This window comes from Lynx rufus, unplaced genomic scaffold, assembly GCF_022079265.1.
Source record: "Lynx rufus isolate CCGP_SWC_20201006 ecotype Redwood Valley unplaced genomic scaffold, mLynRuf1.p SCAF_10, whole genome shotgun sequence".
NCBI classification, from domain to species: Eukaryota; Metazoa; Chordata; class Mammalia; order Carnivora; family Felidae; genus Lynx; species Lynx rufus.
The window spans coordinates 39,989,961-40,009,534 of record NW_025814824.1 but is presented as its reverse complement, the minus strand read 5'-3'; the positions used below and the strand labels follow the sequence as shown (position 1 = coordinate 40,009,534).

Below are 19,574 nucleotides of genomic sequence, written 5' to 3'. Positions count from 1 at the left end.
CGATCCTTCCTTTGAAAGGAATGCATTATTTTAAGCTTTAAAATAATCAACCAGGAGATGTTTTGGTCCTGTAGAGATTAGCGATATTCCTTATTTTAAGGAATAGAGATTAACTTGGTGACAAACAAAATGTGCTATTAACCTAAATTTTGTGATTGGGGTGAGCTGTCTCTGTCTGTCGGTTTCTTCTGTGGTTTTCGTCAGCTTCTCAGAGTCCTGGTGGGAAGAAGAGTGGAAGTAGAAAGAGTTGGAGGTAGGAAAGGAGGGTAGACCAGTGGCCTTAAAAAGACTGAGGGACTTTCCTGATTGAATTCCTTAGTAGAGCATTGCTGAGATAGTCAGAGGGTAAGGGCAGTGGACGGTGTAAATTGGAAGCAAAGAGAATTTTTGAGATTTTCAGAAACTGCATTATCGTAACTGCCTAAGAGCTTTAGATTTGGAGGTCAGTTCTCAGGTCACCTTGAGATTTTCTGTTTCAGGCTCTGATTACTCTTTCTGAATAGCTTGTTACTGAAAGGACTCTTACATATAGTCTGAGTACCTTAGTGTTGCTTAAAGCTCTCCGGTAAGGAGAAGAATGCCGTCATCATAGCAGTTATGTCTTAAATTTGGGCAGGATGAGGAGAATGGGGTGAGCAGAAGTCATGGAAGCAACAGCTGGTGAAGAGTGTGTTTGAGATCACACACGAGCACGCTTCCCGCTTGCGAAAGAAAGCCCTGCTTGCGAGTAGCAAAACCCAGGCATTCTCGTATTTACAAAGCCTGAGATCTTAAGTTTAGGAAATGCTTCTGCAGGTTTTCCATTTCATTCTATGTCTGATTTTAAAAAGTAGTTTCAATGATACACCTTTAAAACAACAATTTGTTAGGAACTGAACCTGTTGTATCTCCCCCCCCTCCCCCCCAAACAATGGCAGTATAATGCTATAGTGAAATGAAAACATTTGTAAAAGTAAATTATAGTTCTGGACTAGGGTTTTCTGCTGGAATTGTAAAATATTTTCAAAATTGGGGTATGATAAATTAATTTGGAACAATAAAATACTGAGTTTGCATTAGCCTTGAAAATGTCAGGATGATAACGTTAATTATTTTTCCTGGTTATGGTTCACTATTGTCCTGGTGGAAGTGTAGCTCTGAGAATTTGTAAATACTTTTGGATATGTGTTTATTTCCAGCAACTAAGGGTGGATTTTAAAAGTAAGAAAAATTGCGAATGCTTAGCAGTAATGTCAAAGCGGCAGGTTTTAAGTTCTTTTGCTTCCAATCGTTCGAATTGCTCTCCACAGCTGGAATGCTGGAATGGAAGAGCGATATATAGAAGGCTCTTGTTTTCTTGGCTACTGTCTCTTCCTCTGGCAAGTGTCTTAACTCCTTTGTTCCTGCTCCCCTATCAGTGAAACGGGGAGACTGCCATCTGCTCTTCCTGCCACACTGGGTGGTTGTGACTTGAAGGCAGATCATCTCCACGGACTTCCTTTTTGTCAAGTAGAAAGTGCTTTACAAATGTGAGGAGGCATATTTGTAGTGTAGCTTTTCCTATGCACGGTTTGCTTTTAGGTTTAGGTGATGTTAGCATATCTCCGGGAAGTCAAGCATAATATGAAGTTGTTTGTGTTTATTTTTACCAGCCCCAAGATTAACATTTTATTAAAGTTGAAAATATTGTTTCTGTTTTCATTTTTTTCTTCAGGATTAACAATTGTGTTGGCGAAGATAATCATTGGCTTTTTCTGCAGTTGTGTTTCTACACAGAACTTCTTACTTCCTACGCACTGATGTTTTCTTTCTGCCACTATTATTACTTTCTTCCACTAAAAAAGCGTAACTTGGTAAGAAATGTTCATGTTCACTGATGTTAGAACAGCTGTAGCATACAGTTATTAACATGTGGTTCCTTTAAGTGCAGAGGATTGGAAACAAAAAACAACAAAAATATACTCCAAACTTGGTGAATTTGAGAATGTATTGGGGCTGAGAAAGTAGACTCTAATCTGACATTCCCTTTTAACCAAATCCATTTATGATTATTTATTAGGGTTGAGTGACTTTCTTTAAAAAGCAACATACGAGGTCTTTCAATATGTATGTTTTGGTTTAAGAATATCTACGATAATGAGGGAGAAAGTGAAAAATGTTAACTTCTCATTTCTTTTCAGGAATAAAAACAGACTTTAATTTTTTAAAGTTTCTCAAGGGAATGTTAAGTTTTTGAGAAAAAGGACCTTTTTTCCCTTTGATTTTAAACAATTATGATGAGAATTTGCAAGGTTCTTTAAAAAGTTATTGTCGTATATACCATCGGAAGGAGTGCTTTTCCCACTGTATACAGGAATAACAATAGATCTTAGTAAGACTTGCCCCAAATAGTGCTACTAGGGGTGGTTGGCAGCAACAAGTTTTAAGTACTTGACCAAGTATCAACACCATGCAGTGGGCATGTTGTTCCAATTCTCACTTTAATGCACAAAACAACCACGTGAGGTGGGTACAGTTTCCCCCAGTTTTGTAGATGAGCAAACAGACTAATAGACATTAATTAACTAGTTACTGAAGGCACAAAGCTAGTAAGTGAGTATTCAGCTGGTTTTAGTTGTAGAACTGGGATTTGAATCTGATCTTGTGTTTTTGAATCTTACCCTCTGTGTTTTGTGTATACGGTTGATATTGAAGCCTGATCTTGTGCATAATTTGGACTTGGATTGTGTTTTGAAATTGTGTGTGTGTATGTGTGTGTGTGTGAGAGAGGGAGAGATACACACACACACACACACACACACACACACACAGACCAGACTGAGAAAGAGGCAGACAGGTAGACGGAACAGAACGACAGCATGCACAAGGGTGTGGGTGCACGTGCACACGTGAAGAAGGAAGGTAGGGTAGAAGAAAGAGGAGAAAGACAACAGTCCTTGATGGAGAAGGGGAATTTTTCTTTCCTGTTCATGTCATTTCATACTGCTTGAATCTTTTGTATTAAATAATAACAATTTCAGTGGTGGTACATTTAATTAAGTTTTAGAATAAGGGAGTGGGAGGTCTCTCTAAAGAATAAGGTCTTTAAGTTCTGCGTATTTAGATAATTTTAGTATAGATGATCATTTTGTATAATTAAAAGGATATTTGCTATTGTTGCTTGGCTGTGTATGTTAGTGGGGCCTTGTGATAATGTGTATTTCCTATAGATGGAGCAACTGAAATTAGATACTAACTGAAAAAAGTTCAAAAGGGAGAACTTTATGGGTGTTTGACTTTTTCACACTGAGAATTTAGTGCATGCCAGTACTGTAGTTTTAGACATGTTTCATCTTATTTATAGATTGATTTCTGGTATAATTGGCATTATAGTTAGACTATGTAAAAGGTTGAACGTATTCGTGCAAGAGTGACCTATCTCAAATAATTGAGCCTTGTAAGAAAAGCATTAAAATAAAATTTCCCAGTGAGGGGCGCCTGGGTGGCTCAGTCGATTAAGCATCGGACTTCGGCTCAGGCCATGATCTTGGGGTTCATGAGTTCAAGCCCCGCGTCGGGCTCTGTGCTGACAGCTCAGAGCCTGGAGCCTGCCTCGGGATCCTGTGTCTCCCTCTCTCTCTGCCCCACTCCCGCTTACACTCTGTCTCTTTCTCTCTCAAAAATAAACAAACATTAAAAAGAATTTTGTTTTAGTTTCTCAGTGAGATTAGGGTCATACTTTTTTAAAGAGAGATAAAATTTAGTGGTGTTAATGAAAACCCAATAGGGGTTTTGCATTGTAGGAAAGTGGAGGGGATTGGCAAACTATGGACCTTGCGTTAAATTTGACCCTTCACCTGTTTTTATTAATAACGTTTTACTGAAACACACCTATTAACATTTGTTTCCATATTGTCTACATTTGCTTTTGGGCTACAACAGCAGAGTTGAGTAGTTGTGACAGAGACATTTGGCCCAAAAAGCCTGAAATATTAACTCTTTGGCGCTTTATATTGAGTTTGCCAACCCCTGGTAGTAGAATGATCTTGGCTTTGTGAGCAGACACACTTAAGATCAAAGCCTGACTTTTCTTACTTTATGTATAACCTTTGACACCATGTTTAGCTTTTCTGAATTGCAGTGTTCTCTTCTGGAAAATGTGAGTAATAAGGAGATTAAATGAGATAACACATGTGAAAATATATATAATAGACATTCAGTTTATGTTATGTTTGACTTTATAAAAGCTCTCAAAAAGAGGAAACAGCTTTTCTTTGGCCTGTTAAATTTTATGAAAATTTTACAGACCATTTAACAGTATTACTGGGAGACCAATGATAGACTAAAGAAATTTCGATAATCAAGAATATAATGGTAATGTTTAACTGAAGGATTAAGACATTTGAAATTACAAACTGATTTCCCTCTCCAAATGAAAGGTAGAAACTTTGGAAAATTTCTGCCAGTTAGAGAAAGAATCACTTTTTTAAATGGGAAAACTGGTTATAGGCGGTAATATTTGAATCCTTAGATATATATAAATATTATATGTTACATGATTTTATTAAATAAATATTTAAATGCATACTGAATGTTGACAAAAGACCAGCAGAATAGTAAATGTTTGTTAGGAGATACAAAATGTAGGAAGAAAGAAAAAGTGCAGAGAAGCTGAGTTATGTAGAAGATTAGAGGTATGGTTTCATTCTTTGCATGTGGCTGTCCAGTTTTCCCAGCACCGTTTACTGAAGAGATAGTCCTTTCCCCATTGACTATTCTTGGCCCCTTTGTCAAAAGTTAATTGACCATATATGCATGGGTTTATTTCTCGGTTCTCTGTTTTGTTCCATTGATTTATGTGTCTGTTTTTACACCAGTATCATACTGTTTTGACTACTAAAGCTTTTTAATATAGTTTAAAATCAGAAAGTGATGCCTCCAGCCTTCTTTTTCGTTCTCAGGATTGGTTATTCAGAGTTTTTTGTTATTCTGTACAAATTTTAGGATGGTTCTGTTTCTGTGAAAAAAATGCCATTGGGATTTTGGTCGGGTTTGCATTGAAATCTATACATTGCTTGGGTGGTAGACATTTTAAGAATATTTCATTCTTCCAATCCATGAGCACAGAATAGCTTTCCATTTTATTAGTGTTTTCTTCAATTTTTTTCATTGGTGTCTTGGTTTTTACTGTACAGATCTTTTACTTCATTAGTTTTACTTCATTAGTTACATTTATTCCAAGGTATTTTTTGATGCAGTTATAAGTGGGATTATTTTCTTAAATCTCTTTCTGATAGTTATTAGTTTACAGACACACAACCGATATTTGTATATTGACTTTGTATCCTGCGACTTTACTGAGTTCATTTAGTAGTTCTAACAGATTTTGGTGGAGTGTTTAGGTTTTTCTATATATATCATGTCAGATGCAAAGAGAGAAAGTTTTACTTCTTTTCTAATTTGGATGCCTTTTTGTTCTTGCTTAATTGCTCTAACTTGCAGTACTAAGTTGAATAAGTGGTAACAGTGGACATCCTTGTCTTTGATCTTAGAGCAAAAGCTTTCAGCTTTTCATTATTGAATATGATGTTCCTCTGGGCTAGTCATATATGCCCTTTATTATGTTGAGATATGTTCCTTCTACACCTAATCTTAAGACTTTTTATCATGAATGGATGTTGAATTTTGTAGAATGCTTTTTTTCTGCATTATTGAGATCATCGTGATTTTTTTTTTTTCATTCTATTAATGTGGTGTATCACGCTGTTTTGCAGATGTTGAACCATCCTTGTATTCCTGGAATAAATTCAGCTTGATCATGGTGTATGATTTTTTTTAACGTATTGATGAATTCACTTTGCTTATGTTTCGTGGAGGATTTTTGCATCTATGTTCATCAGGGATTTTGTTGTGTGATTTTCTTTTTAAAAAATTTTTTTTGTTTAATGTTTGTTTATTTTTGAGAGAGAGAGAGAGAAAGAGATAGATCAGGGGAGGGGGAGAGAGAGAGGGAGACACAATCTGAAGCAGGCTCCAGGCTGTCAGCACTGCACCAGACGTGGGGCTGGAACTGGTGAACCACGAGATCATGACCTGGGCTGAAGTCAGGTGCTTAACTGCCTGAGCCACCCAGGTGCCCCTGCTTTTCTTTTCTTCTGATGTTGTCTGATTTTGGTAGCAGGTTAATGCAAGCCTTGTAGAGTGATTTTTGAAAGTATGCCCTCTTCAGGTTTTGTAATAGTTTGAGAAGGATTGCAATAGTTTGAGAATTCTTCTTTGAGTGTTTGGTAGAATTCACCAGTGAAGCTGTCTGGTCTTGGACTTTTCTTTGTTGAGTGGCTTTTGATTACTGATTCAGTTTCCTTACTAGTAATTGGTCTGTTCAGACTTCCTGTTTCTTTATGATTCAGTTCTGGTAGGTTGTATATTTCTAGGAATTTATCTGTTTTCTTCTCGGTTGTCCCATTTATTGCTATATCATTTTTATAGTATAGTAGTCTCTTATGATTCTTATGTTTGTATGGTGTCAGTTGTAATGTCTCCTCTTTCGTTTCTGATTTGATTTGAGTCCTCTTTTTCTTTTTTAAGTGTGTCTAGCTGAAGATTAATCCATTTTCTTTATCTTTTCAAGGAATCTGCTTTTAGTTTCCTTAATCTTCTCTGTTGTCTTTTTAGTCCCTATTTCATTTATTTCTGCTCTTATTTTCATGATTTCTTTCCTTCTCCTAACTTTTGGCTTAGTTTCTTCTTTTTCTAGTGCCTCGAGGTATTAAGTTAGGTGGTTTGAGATCTTTCTTTTTTCCTCATTTAGGAATTTGTTGCTGTGAACTTCTTTCAGAACTGCTTTTGCTGTGTCTCCTAAGTTGTAGTGTGTTCAATTTCTATTTTCATTTTCCTCAAGATGTTTTCTTGATTTCTGTTTTGATTTCTTCTCTGACACTTTGGTTGTTCAGTAGTGTGTTGTTTCATCTCCACGTATTTGTGAATTTTCCAGTTTTCTTCTTATAATTTCTAGTTTCATACCATTGTGGTTGGAGAAGATGTTTAATATGATTTCAGTCAACTTTATGAAGACTTGTTTTGTGGCCTAACATGTGATCTGCCCTGGAGAATGTTCTGTGTATGTTTGAGAAGACTATATATTCTGCTGCTGTTGGGTGGGATGGTCTATAAATGTCTGTCTGCTCTAATGTGTAGTTTCAGTCCAATGTTTTCTTAATTTCCTGTCTGGATGTTCTATCCGTTGTGGAAACTGGAGTATTGAAGTCCCTGCCATTATTGTATTGCTGCCTATTTCTCCCTTCAGGTCTGTTGATATTTGCTTTATGTATTTAGGTATTCCTATGTTGTGTGCATAAATATTTACAAATATTATATCCTGTTGTTGAATTAATCTCTTTATCATTATATTGACCTACCTTGTCTCTTAATATAGTCTTTGGCTTAAAGTCTGTTTTGTCGGATATAAAAGTATAGCTGCTTCTGCTTACTTTTGGTTTCCATTTACATCAAGTATCTTTTTCTGTCTCTTTACTTGCAGTCTGTGTGTCCTTAAAGCCAAAGTGAGTCACTTATAGGCACCATATTGTTGAGCTTTTTTTTTTTTTTTTTGTTAAATCTATTCAGCCATTCTTTGTCTTTTGATTGGAGTATTTAGTCCATTTACATTTAAAGTAATTATTAATAGGTATGCAGTTCCTTTCTCCCTATTGTTAATTGTTTTCTGTCTATTTTATAATTCCTTTGTTCCCTTCTTCTCTTGCTCTCTTTGTGATTTGATGATTTTCTGTAGTTGTGTTGTATACTGTTGTGTAGGAATTGCTCAGCTAGTTTCTGGGTTTCTTTCAAAGAGAATTGTTCCATGTGTAGCAGTAGATCAGTGTATCTGTGAAAAGAGTTGAGTTCAGGGGCGCCTGGGTGGCTCGGTCGGTTAAGCATACGACTTCGGCTCAGGTCGTGATCTCACGGTCCGTGAGTTCGAGCCCCGCGTCGGGCTCTGTGCTGACCGCTCAGAGCCTGGAGCCTGTTTCAGATTCTGTGTCTCCCTCTCTCTCTGCCCCTCCCCTGTACATGCTCTGTCTCTCTCTGTCTCAAAAATAAATAAACGTTAAAAAAAAAATTAAAAAAATTTAAAAAAAAAGAAGAAAAGAGTTGAGTTCAGAAGCCTCACATGTCACCACCTTGGACTGGCACTCCCTTCTTTTTTGGTCTTTATATTTCAGTTATTCTGTATTGTGCTTCACTGTCTTCTTTGCATCTTTCCTATTTGAGAGTTTATGTAATTTCTTGAAACTCTGGCTTGATGTCTTTCTTAAGTTACAGACCTTTCTTTGCCTATATCACTTCAAATGTTGCTTCTGCCAAACTTTGCTTTTACGTTTCTGATTTTCTCATTTTGTGTACATGAGGTCTCACTGCACTGCATACCTTTCACAGTCTTTTCTGTATTTTATTTTTTTCTCTGTGTTTCAGATGGCTGTTTTCTACTGACCTTTATTCTGGTTTACTGATCAGCTCTTCTGCTCTGTCAAACCCCTCCACTGAGTTATTCATTCACTTAGAATTTTTCACTTTCAAAATTTTCATTGATCCCTTTTTCATAGATCACTAGTTTGGTGAAATTCTCCTATTTATCTTCTATACTTGTGCACATTTTAATTAAAGTTATTTTAATGTCTACGTCTGACAATTTCAATATTGAGATCTACTTGTGGGTCTGTTTCTGTTGACTCTTTTTCTGTCTCTCTTAGTTTCCAATTATTTGGTCCTTTCTTCTGGCATATCTGATAAATTTGGTTGGATGCCAGCCATTTTATATGACAAACTGTAGAAGATCTGTTTTATTTATTTATTTTTTCAAGATATGATTTACTCACTTTTTTTGGACAGACAGTAAGAGAAGGCTCATCTTGGTCCAACGAAGGGTTTGTATGACAAACATTTCTAAGACTAAATAATAGAACATTGGTCTTAATACAGCAGTTCTTTTGAAGATAACATTGCATTTATTGAGGTTTTGTAAGGATTTATAATTGCTGGGTTTGGTCTTTGCGAAGGACTACTTTCAGTTTGCCTTCTCTCTTACGATGTAGCCCTTCATGAGTCTCAGTTGAAAACCTTAGGTGTTTACTGTGGATTGTACCTTTTCCTTGTTCTTTCCCCAAATGTTTTCCCTCACAGGTGTCATTGGCAGTAGCATTTTGTTTGAAAATTTCTTCCCAAGTGATTCTTATCAGTGTTGTCTGCGCAACTCCAGGAGATAACACTCACATCCTGGTCTATGTGAAAGGTGTCCTATGGGGTTGTACAGAACAGTGCTGCTCTAGCCGCTGTGCTCTAGCACTGTTGTACTGTAGGGAATGAGACTTGGGATGGGCTTTCAGCATAGGTAGAGATTAACCAGACGAGGACATGAAGGAAGTCCTTGTTGAATAAGAGGACAACTAAAGGCAATAATGGAAACAATTGGTTTTAAGGTCAAGTCTGCTCTAAAATACTAATAATACTCTACAGCAAATGTTTCTAAGGCTAAATAATAGAACCTTGTTCTTGCTACAACACTTCTTTTAATGATGACATTTATTGTATTTTTTTTATAAAGGTAGAAAAAAACTACCAGTAATTTCAGTACAAAAGTCATCATTATTATCATTGACATTTAAAAAAAATAACGTTTTGTAGTGGACTATTTTTCGGACAATGCTGCCCCATCAATTTTTTTCTAAGTTTTTGCTGTGTCTTTCTTTAAAATTTTATTTATTTTTTATTTTTTTCAACATATGAAATTTATTGTCAAATTGGTTTCCATACAACACCCAGTGCTCATCCCAACAGGTGCCCTCCTCAATACCCACCACCCACCCTCCCCTCCCTCCCACCCCCCATCAACCCTCAGTTCTCAGTTTTTAAGTCTCTTATGCTTTGGCTCTCTCCCACTCTAACCTCTTTTTTTTTTTTTTTCCTTCCCCTCCCCCATGTGTCTTTTTGATTTTTCTCTAAAGCAAACGAACCAAACTATATCCATCTCTTCACTTGGTGTGTAAAGCTGGCCAGATAGTGTCAGAAACCTGGTTAATTCACATTGTGACCCTTTCAGTTATTTGAGATGTGGAATAAAAGTCCCCCAATGTCCCTAATTATCTTTGGAGCTTGTATTAATGATCACTGTGTATCGTTCTTGTGGAAATATTAGCACAATTAAGGCATGCCATAGCCTTTGACCCTGTATTCTGTCAGCCAAAGAAGTGAAAGCTTTAGTCTGTGTTCTTCTTTATACCCTTTCGGGTTGGTAGATGGCAGCATCGTATCTTTGCCAGCCAAATTCTAAAGCTGAGTGCTGGTTCTCTGGGTGGGAGAAGAAAGTGTTAACGACTCTTCCTTCGGTTTTTGTTTCGTTTGTTTGTTTTTAAGACGAGAGTGTTTATTAATTAAACAAAAGAAGAAATGAATTGTCATTTAAACTTTGTTGTAATGGCACTCCACCTGTATTCAGTAGAAAATTGGTACATCTTGGTTAAGCTCAAGGAAGAGAGCCTTGAGAGAGAAAGCATGCCGTTCACAAACTCTGGGAAGTGAAGGGCTTGGAACCCTGGTTTTCTTCCATTTCTCTTCTAGTAACCTCCTCCTGTCAAGAGAGTTCTTTCTGTGCTGGATTGTTTTAACTGCTTTGCATTTGCCCTGTTGTTTTTTTAGAGTAACAGTGCTTTTTGGGTTTCTTCTTAATCTTTATTTTTAAAATATCCACCTGTCATGAACTTTAAAAAATGTATATTTTTACTATGTGAAGCTTTGAGGAAATATTTCAATATATCCTTTAATGAGGGAAGGAGGTAGTAAGAACTTAAGGAGATAATTTATTCAGCAGGAATCAATGCCCATAATAAGAATATATTTTTAAGCTGTAAATATTGATAAATATCCTAAGTTTTATATTAAAGAAGGCCTAAGAACCTAAAATGAATTAGTATTACTATTTTCTTTGTAAATACTAGCTAAAATAATCTCAAAATACTCTGGATAGACAAAAAATACATTTATCTGGAAAAACTGCAGAAACTTAATAGGTATCTTTCTAAGTAAAAGGGAATCAAAATTAAACATTTTGGTTAAAATCACAGAATCCAAAAGCAATGAAAATCATAAGCTTTCATCTTAAACATTTTGGACAAGTTTTTCAAATGTTAGATGTCAAATTAGTTTGACCATCATTTGCACTTATCATGCCAATATAATGTTAAATTTTACTTTTAAAACCCCTCTTGAAACTAATGTCTTACTTTAGTGATTGGGATGAAATCATTTTAAAGATTTCAAAACCTGTAGATGAGGGGAATGATTTGGCATTTTAAATGCATAAAATAGATGGATGTTAAATTGAAATTTCTGTGACCAGTGTTCATATTTGACTTTTTCACAGTTGTTTTTAATATTAGCACTTGTCATATGGCGTATTATTAAATTATAACAGTGTATTTCATTTTATTGTGTGCTAGCTTACCAAAACCAATATTAGAAAAATATAGCTTTATAATTAAATATGAAGTATCATTATATTTAGTATACTTTAAAAAATTTATTATTCGTTGATTCATAAATATATCATTAGTCATATTTTTCATGAATTTTACGTGCTGTTATTCTGGAGCTGTAAGTATTTGATTAGTGGAAAATGTCAACTCCTTTAAAATATTCCTGCGAGGATAAGTAGCATGGTTCCCATTGTACCGATAAGGTGACTGAGATTCAGAGCAGTCTAAAACTTGTCCAGTCTGAGAGTTACCACTTGGCAGGTGTGATTTCAGCCCATTTCTTGCCATCTCTAAGTCAGTATTCTTTCCAGGTGCTATTGTACTTTTTGTATTTTTCCCTAAGGGCATTTTTTTGTCCTAACAATTTTATCGTAGCATTATTAATTTAAAAATGTACAGATTAAAAAATGCTGGAGTGTCAGACAAAATCTATTCTATGGAGAAAGCTCATTGAAATCTCCTGATTGGTGACTTCATATTTTGCTGTTTCATTTTTCATTGAGATATCCTATTTTTAATAGCTTATCTAATATGAGGACTGTCAAAATAGACCTTATTAAGGCATTTTAGTGGTTTAAATAGTTTTAAAAATTTGTACCTACCTGCAGTCTCATATTGTAGGCAATACTGTCTGCCTACGTGAGAAAATCAGAGGTTGTTTTCTTTTTGAAATAAAAAATTTGTAGCTATTAGTATAGAGATTTTGCAACTAACAATTTGTGTCATAACCACGTTAGTTCTAAGGTGACATCTTTTAAATTCTTTTTAGATGAAGCAGATTCACAAAATTTCTAACTGGTTCCTTTATACCTATTTTTTTGCGAAGGCCCGAAACTAATCTATGAATTACATTTAAGGCTATGTATGGGGAGAGTGACAGAAGGGGGAAGGAAGGGAGAGAATTTCAAAAAGTGAATGCTTCCAATATTCAGAGAAGGAAAATAAATAATGTTTAGCAGTCCAGCTAACTCTTCGAGGAAGATACATTATTATTATTCCAATTAGCTCATATCTAGTAGCGTTGCTAAGGATTTGATGTCAGGTATAACAATGCCACAGGATTATTTGCCTAGCTTTTGGCTAACAAAGAATAGAAATAGCCAGAAGTTTGGATTGCAGGTAGCTTCGAATACTGGTTAATCTCTTTATAGTTTATCTTTCTATATAACCAATCTTAAAGTGTCCTGAATGCTTTATTGGTATTTAAAAAATATTTTAGCATTTGCTCCATAACCTTTGTTTTTTGATGTCTATAAAGTCATATGGTCACTTTCGAATGGATAAAATTGCTGAAATATGTATTTAACTTTTTGGATTTGGGGGAAAATAGTTGAGAATAGCCAAGAATAGTTTGGAATTCAGGATACAGTGAAATGAAAATGACTTTTAATGCTAATATGATGGTAATTGGCATTTTTGTTCATGGACCCTGAAATGGTAGTGGAGAGCTCATCCCTTGGTAAATTTTTTTTTTTTTTTTTTTGGCTTGGAAGTTATAGTGTCAGATATACAATTAGTTTATATTTGTAGGGGGAAAAAATAGACAGTTTAAGAATGCCACGTCATTCTAACAGTTGTCAGTTCTGTGTGTCAGTCTATCCCTGTGCTTTTAGGGTTACATGGAACACGGAAACCTTCTAATAAATCTTGACCTTGCCCTGCAATACCAGGTCTACTGAATATATATCCTCAGTAAATTTGTTTTATACAGCTCATTATTTATGAAGATTATAGCATTTAGTGAAAGATTTAACCCTTTTTTATTTCTAAGAATGGCTCAGTCACTTTGAGTTTTGTTTTTTTTTTAATTTTTTTTTTTTTTTAGCTTTATTTATTTTTGAGACAGAGACAGAGCATGAACGGGGGAGGGGCAGAGAGGGAGGGAGACACAGAATCGGAAGCAGGCTCCAGGCTCTGAGCCATCAGCCCAGAGCCCGACGCGGGGCTCGAACTCACAGACCGCGAGATCGTGACCTGAGCTGAAGTCGGATGCTTAACTGACTGAGCCACCCAGGCGCCCCCAGTCACTTTGAGTTTAAATGGTCACAGCCTGGCAGCAGTTTTATTGTCTTGTTCATCTTTGAAATCGTAAGTTCAGTGGTAAATGTAGCAAGAAAATAGGGTCTCTTGTGTTGTTTTTTATTAAATTGCTCCAGTTTTTCTGGGATTTTTACTGTCAAAATATGGAAAGGCAGATAAAATGTTTTTCTAAATTATTTTACCCTCAACCATGAACCTGACAGGTACCAGTGCAGTTTGCTCCCTAACAAAACTGCAGTTATATCTGTATGCAAACTTAATGTGTAATCCTGAATGCTCAGTGATAGCCATCAGTTATGTGTGAATAATGATTTTTTTCCTTTAGAGATTAATTTCCATTAGGATTTAACAAAACTGAAAAGATGCATATTACTTGGGGGCTGGAGGTGAGAGAGGGATGTACAGAATAGTCCTGTAACTTCTTTGCCTGCATTTTGGAATATAATGGTAAAACTTAAGCCAAGGCTTATTCCAAAAAGTGCTGATGACCATTCAGATGTAACAGGATTTTATTTTATCCAAGAGTAATTGCCACATGAACCCGACTTCAGCATGTGAAATGTGAAATTGGTTATGAAGCCATTTTGAAAATTCAAGTCTGTATGCTTTAGATATCTCAGTTGTGTTCTAAGCCATTTTCATTTTTGGAAAATGGGAAAAACCAAATCCCTTCGAGCAGTATAGTGGGCGAAGGAGGGAGATTTTGTCCCCCAGAGGACATTCATTGGATAGGTCAGGAGACATTTTGGGTTGTCACAGGTTGCTTCAGGCATCTAGTGGGTGGAGGCCAGAGATGCTGCTAAAACTCCTACAATGCATAGGACAGTCCCCTCTAACAAAGAGTGATTTGGCCCAAAGGATCACCTGTGCTGAGGCTGAGAAACTTTTTAGTAGGAGGAAGATCATAAATACCTCAAATATTGTTAATTTTCAGACTGGTCTCATAAAAACACAGAAAACTACTTAATAGCCTATAAGTAAAAATTGCTTCCTACTGATTGATATAAAAATTTATCGTTTTATAATGTAAAATTGTATCTGTAAAGGCTAGATGTTCATTTTCAAAAATTATGAAGAACACTCGTTTAGTCATTTAACAGATATTTGTTGAGTGTCTTCTGTGCACACTGGTCCCTGATCTAGGCTCTGACAATGCAGCAGTGAATAAAACAAAGTTCTTGCATTAAGGAGCTTATATTCTAATTGGTGGAGCTATGCAATGAACAAATACATGCTATGCAAAATAAATATTCTGATGTATAATAAAGTTGGGTAAGGGATAGAGATTAATGATTGATAATACAGTCAGAGAAGTCCTTTCTCAACAGTGACACTTGAGCAGAGACCTGGAACGCAAGCAAGTCACTGATACTGGGAGGAAGAACATTCCAGGGAGAGGAGAGAACCATGCCAAGTCCCCCTGGGGTGGGAGCACATTTGACCTTTCCAAGGAGCAGTCAGAAGGCCACTGTATCTTGAGTGGAGCCAATTGGGGAAGAGGGTAGGAGGAGCCGAGTTGAGAGCAGTAAGGGATGCAGTTGGATGTTGGAGATGTTTTGTTGTCAGGATGTTTGGTGGTCGGGACTTTGGAAACGACTGAAGGGTCTTGAGCCTGGTTGCACAAAGGCGTTTACATATTAGAAAGAAAACTGATTGCTAGGAAGAATAGATTGAGGGAGGACAAGGATAGTAGCAGGAGGACTAGTTGCGAGACGATCAAGTATAGTTCAAACATGAGATGATTACAGGAGTGGTGGAACTGTTGAGAAGTAGGCCAGTATAGTTCGGTAGTTGGGTCAACAGAGTGAGGCCCCACTGAAGTTGAGGATTTGTTAGCATTGACACCTACAGAGAGTTGGGCATGAAAGATGGGAGGTGGTATTCGGAGTGTGCCGCGCTTGAATTTGCATTTATGTTACGGGTACAGTTATGGGAAAGGATGTGATGCGGATTTAATTATAGAATTTGGATCGAGACTAGATTAGGATAGAAGATAAGATTATTGGAAGAATTGAGTTCAGGGAACTCACAGACCAAATATTAGAAGACTTATGCTAGATCATAAGTGGCCGAATCTGAGTCTTGGCTTATTTTCAGATAACTTGCATCAAGAAGCGATGCCCCCACTAGCTTCTAGTTTTGTTAACATTTTGAAAGTTTACATGATATCATTACAAAAGATTACCAGATAGGAATATAGGAGTATTATCTCATGTAAGTGCCCCTGTCTTCTGCCTCTGTTGGTTTTTGTGACATGTGTGTCTGCGTACTTGTTGCCTGTGTTTCTTTTTCTGTGTTTATCTCTGCTATTGGATGTGTGTAACAGTCTCTGTAAGTGGTACTCTGCCTCTTCACGTGTTGGGGGAGGAAATTCTCCTCTTTTGTCAGCTTTCTTCCTCATTTTCATTTATTCATTCAATAAATACTCATTGAGTACCTGCTGTGAGCTAGAGCTGGGGTCTGGGTTCCAGGGACTCCTTATTGAACAACAAAAAGGGCAAAAGTCCCTATCCTTAAGAAATGTACATACTACTGAGAGAGGCAGGCAGTATGTAAAGAAATAGAGATATACCAGATGGAGCTAAGTACTAATGGAAAAAATAAAATATATGAAGGAGATAGGGAATGCTGGGATTTTCTGTAGTTTGGGCAAGGAAAAACAAGCAAATAGGCCCTGGTAAAAAAAAGCGTAGGGGTCTCTATCAAATAAGGTGATGTTTAGGGAGAGACCTGAAGACAGTGAGGCAGTAAACATGGATATCTGGGGAAAGAGTTTGCCAGGAAGGACAAGTGTTAACAGCCCTGATATGGGAGTTTGCTTGATGTGTTTGAGGAATAGCAGGGAGATCAGTCTGGTTGGATCAGAGTGAAGAAAGTGGTGGATGAGATCAGGGAGCCAGTCTGACTCCTGCTCTCTCCCTTTCCCCTTCTGTCTCCTACTATATCCTTTTCTAGAACTTACTTGACATTTTTTTGTGTCTCCTTTTACAGGCCATATGTAACCAAATTTTATTTTACATTTTGTTGTATGTATTTTAAAAGTTTTGTTTCTGTTTCTAAAATTAAGAAAGTATTTTTATAATATTTTTACGTTACGTATTTCATGATCGCAACTTTCTGTATTCCAAAATACACATATAGAGGAGTACACAAAAATAAAAACATACAGCTCACTGAATTATCACAAAGCCTCTTTGAGCAATGCTTATAAGATTTGTTCTTTTTGTTACATTAGATACAGTTCATTTTCATTGCAGTGAATATCGCTATAAATGTTCATGGTGCAGTTGACCCTTGAACAATGCAGGGTTAGGGGAGCCCATCCCCTGCACAGTCGAAAATTCATATATAACTTTGACTCCCCCAAAACATAGCTCCTAATAGTCTGCTGTTGACAGGCAGCCTTACCGATAATATAGTCGATTAACCTGTATCTTGTATATGTATTACATACTCTATTCTTACAATGAAATAAGCTAGACAAAAGAAAATATTATTAATAAAGGCCTAAGGAAAAGAAAATACATTTATAATGTAGTAAAAACAAAATCTGGGTTCAGTAGACTGGTACAGTTCAAACCAATGTTCAAGGGTCAACTGTATTTCATTTCCTATAGGACAACTTATTTGTCCATTCTATTGAAGGACATTTACGTTATTTCCAGTTCGAGGCTGTTACAAATAATGGTGCGGGAAAACATCCTTGTTCATGTCTCTCGCGTGTGTGTGTCTTTCCCTTGGACTTATGGCTAGGAGTGGTAGTGTTCAAAGGATATATCCACGGTCCTTGAAATACCGTTAAACAGTTTTCCAAAGCGGTTCTATGAATTTAAACCCCCACTTGTAGAGAATGTAAGTTCAGGGTCCTTCACAGGCTCACTAATGCTTGTTCAGATCTTCCTGAAGTTAGCCATTTTGGTGGAGATGGCGTGGAACTTGATTGTGTTCTAATTTGCGTTTCTCCAATGACTAATGATATTGAGCCCCTTTTCACATGTTAACTGACTGCCTATTTTGTGCAGTGTGCCTGTTTAAGTGTTTTGCCTATTTGGTGGTTGGGGTTATTTGACTTTTTTTTTTTTGTGGGGCATTTTAGATTTGAGCTCTTTGTTGAGTATGTGTGTTGTAAATCTCTTCTGCCCTGTAGCTTGCCTTTTCTCTGTTGATGGTATTTTTTGATGAACAGAAGTTTTTAATTTTCATGTACTCCAACATCAATCTTTTCCTTTTTGGTTAGTGTTTTTTGGGTTCCATTTAAAAAGTCATCTTCTATCCCCAGATCATCAATATAATTCTCCTACGTTGTCTTCCAAGTATCGTATTTTTTATATTTCCACCTGGAATTGATTTTTGTATTTCTCATGAAGTATGAGTCAGGGTTTCATTTTTTTCACAGATGGATAGCCAATTGATTTAGCACCATTTATTAAAAAGAAAATTCTTTCCACTCTGCTCTGCAGTGCCACCTTTTTCATAAACCAAGCTGTATGTGTGTGTGTCTGTTTCTGGTTCTTTTCTAGTCCATCGGTGTATTTGTCCTTGTGATTGTACCGCTGTCATAACTATAGTTTTATAACAAATCTTGTTATCCAGTGATGACTCCTCTTTTTATTATTTTTGCTCCCTCAGGAGCCTTTTAAGACATTTTCTCCACTTCCCTCTATGAAATCACATAGTAAGGAATAAGATTTTGTCAGGTAGGAGAGATTTGTGTATGGCCACAAAACTCTTGAAATAAGGCGATCCTCCCCCCCCCCCCCCCCAGCAAGAACCAATTTTCTCCCTCCTTGGGGGCAATATGACCTATATTGAGAATGCATGCAGTCAACCAAACCCTCCCACCTTTTTCTTTCTATATAGGAGTGGTATGGGATTTGTTGTTTTGTTTGTTCCTGTGAAATTTCGAAACAGTTTACTTAGTAATTTGTACAGATCAAAACAAAACTTTTAAAAAGCTGCCACCAGTAGACTATGTGCTCTGCTGGTGGGGATTTTTATTGGGATCGTATTAATTTTATACATCGATTTGGATAGTTGACACATTTAACAGTACTGAGTTTCCTGATCATAAGCATCGTATAGCTCTAAGAAGAAAATTGCTTTGAGAAGAAATGGGAAACATGGGGAGTTCTATAACCATGAGTGAGTAGTTAAAACTTTTGCAAAGAATATTCACAGATTTACCAGTGAGTTCCAGCTCTGTCAAATATGAAGGGAAACAATAATTCCAGTCTTACACCAACTCTTTTAAAAGAACAGGAAAAAGAGGAAACTCTCGCCAACTCATTTTATGTGGGTAACCTATGTTGAATACAGAACGTAGCAAGGACAATAAAGAAAGAAAATAATAGGCTAGTCTGATTATGACCATAGGTGAACAACTTCTACACAAAATATTAGCAAACTGAATCTGATTCTGTGTAACAAGCCTGATCAAGTTGGGTTTATCTTAAAAATGAAAGGTAGTTTTGAATTAGAAAATCAATCAGTATTTTCGTTACCTTAACAGATTAGAAAAAAATCATGTGTATGCAGATAATCCTTTAGACAATGAAATTAATGCAAAATCATTAATAATAGAATCGAGAAACTGGAAGTTCCCAAATTAAGTACGACCAAAAAAGTACAAGACCTCTAGGGGGAAAATTAGGAAGCTTAATGGAGACAATATATGTGTGTCTGTGTGTGATTGTGTATTGTAACTTGAAAAACTAATTTAAAAAATTTTCTGGAAATACAGATTATCTAGAGTAACTGAGACATTTTTGAAAAAGAACAAGAAGGGATGACTTGGTCCATTAGGTATGGAGACTTAGATAGCCATGGGAACTAAAATGTGAGGCACTGGTACAGGGACAAATAAAACGAGAGAACAGAATAGAGAGGCCACGGCAGACACCTGCATGTATGGACATGACCTGTATTGACCTCTGATCACTGAGGAAGGGAGAGTTTTTTAAATAAACCGTCCTGGCACAATTGGATATCCATATGGTAAAAGTAAACTCAGACCCCTGTATTTCACTTTGCACAAAAAAATAAACAAGT

At 36.4% G+C, this 19,574-nt stretch overlaps 1 protein-coding gene across 1 annotated transcript in view; it reads left to right on the top strand.

The window, feature by feature from the left end:
* ZDHHC21 (zinc finger DHHC-type palmitoyltransferase 21) overlaps positions 1-19,574 on the top strand; it is a 69,429-nt gene that overhangs the window by 25,885 nt on the left and 23,970 nt on the right. Inside the window, exon 7 of the mRNA XM_047064767.1 lies at positions 1,694-1,832. Within this exon, the coding sequence (XP_046920723.1) occupies positions 1,694-1,832 (139 nt within the window). The remainder of the gene's footprint in view (positions 1-1,693; positions 1,833-19,574) is intronic.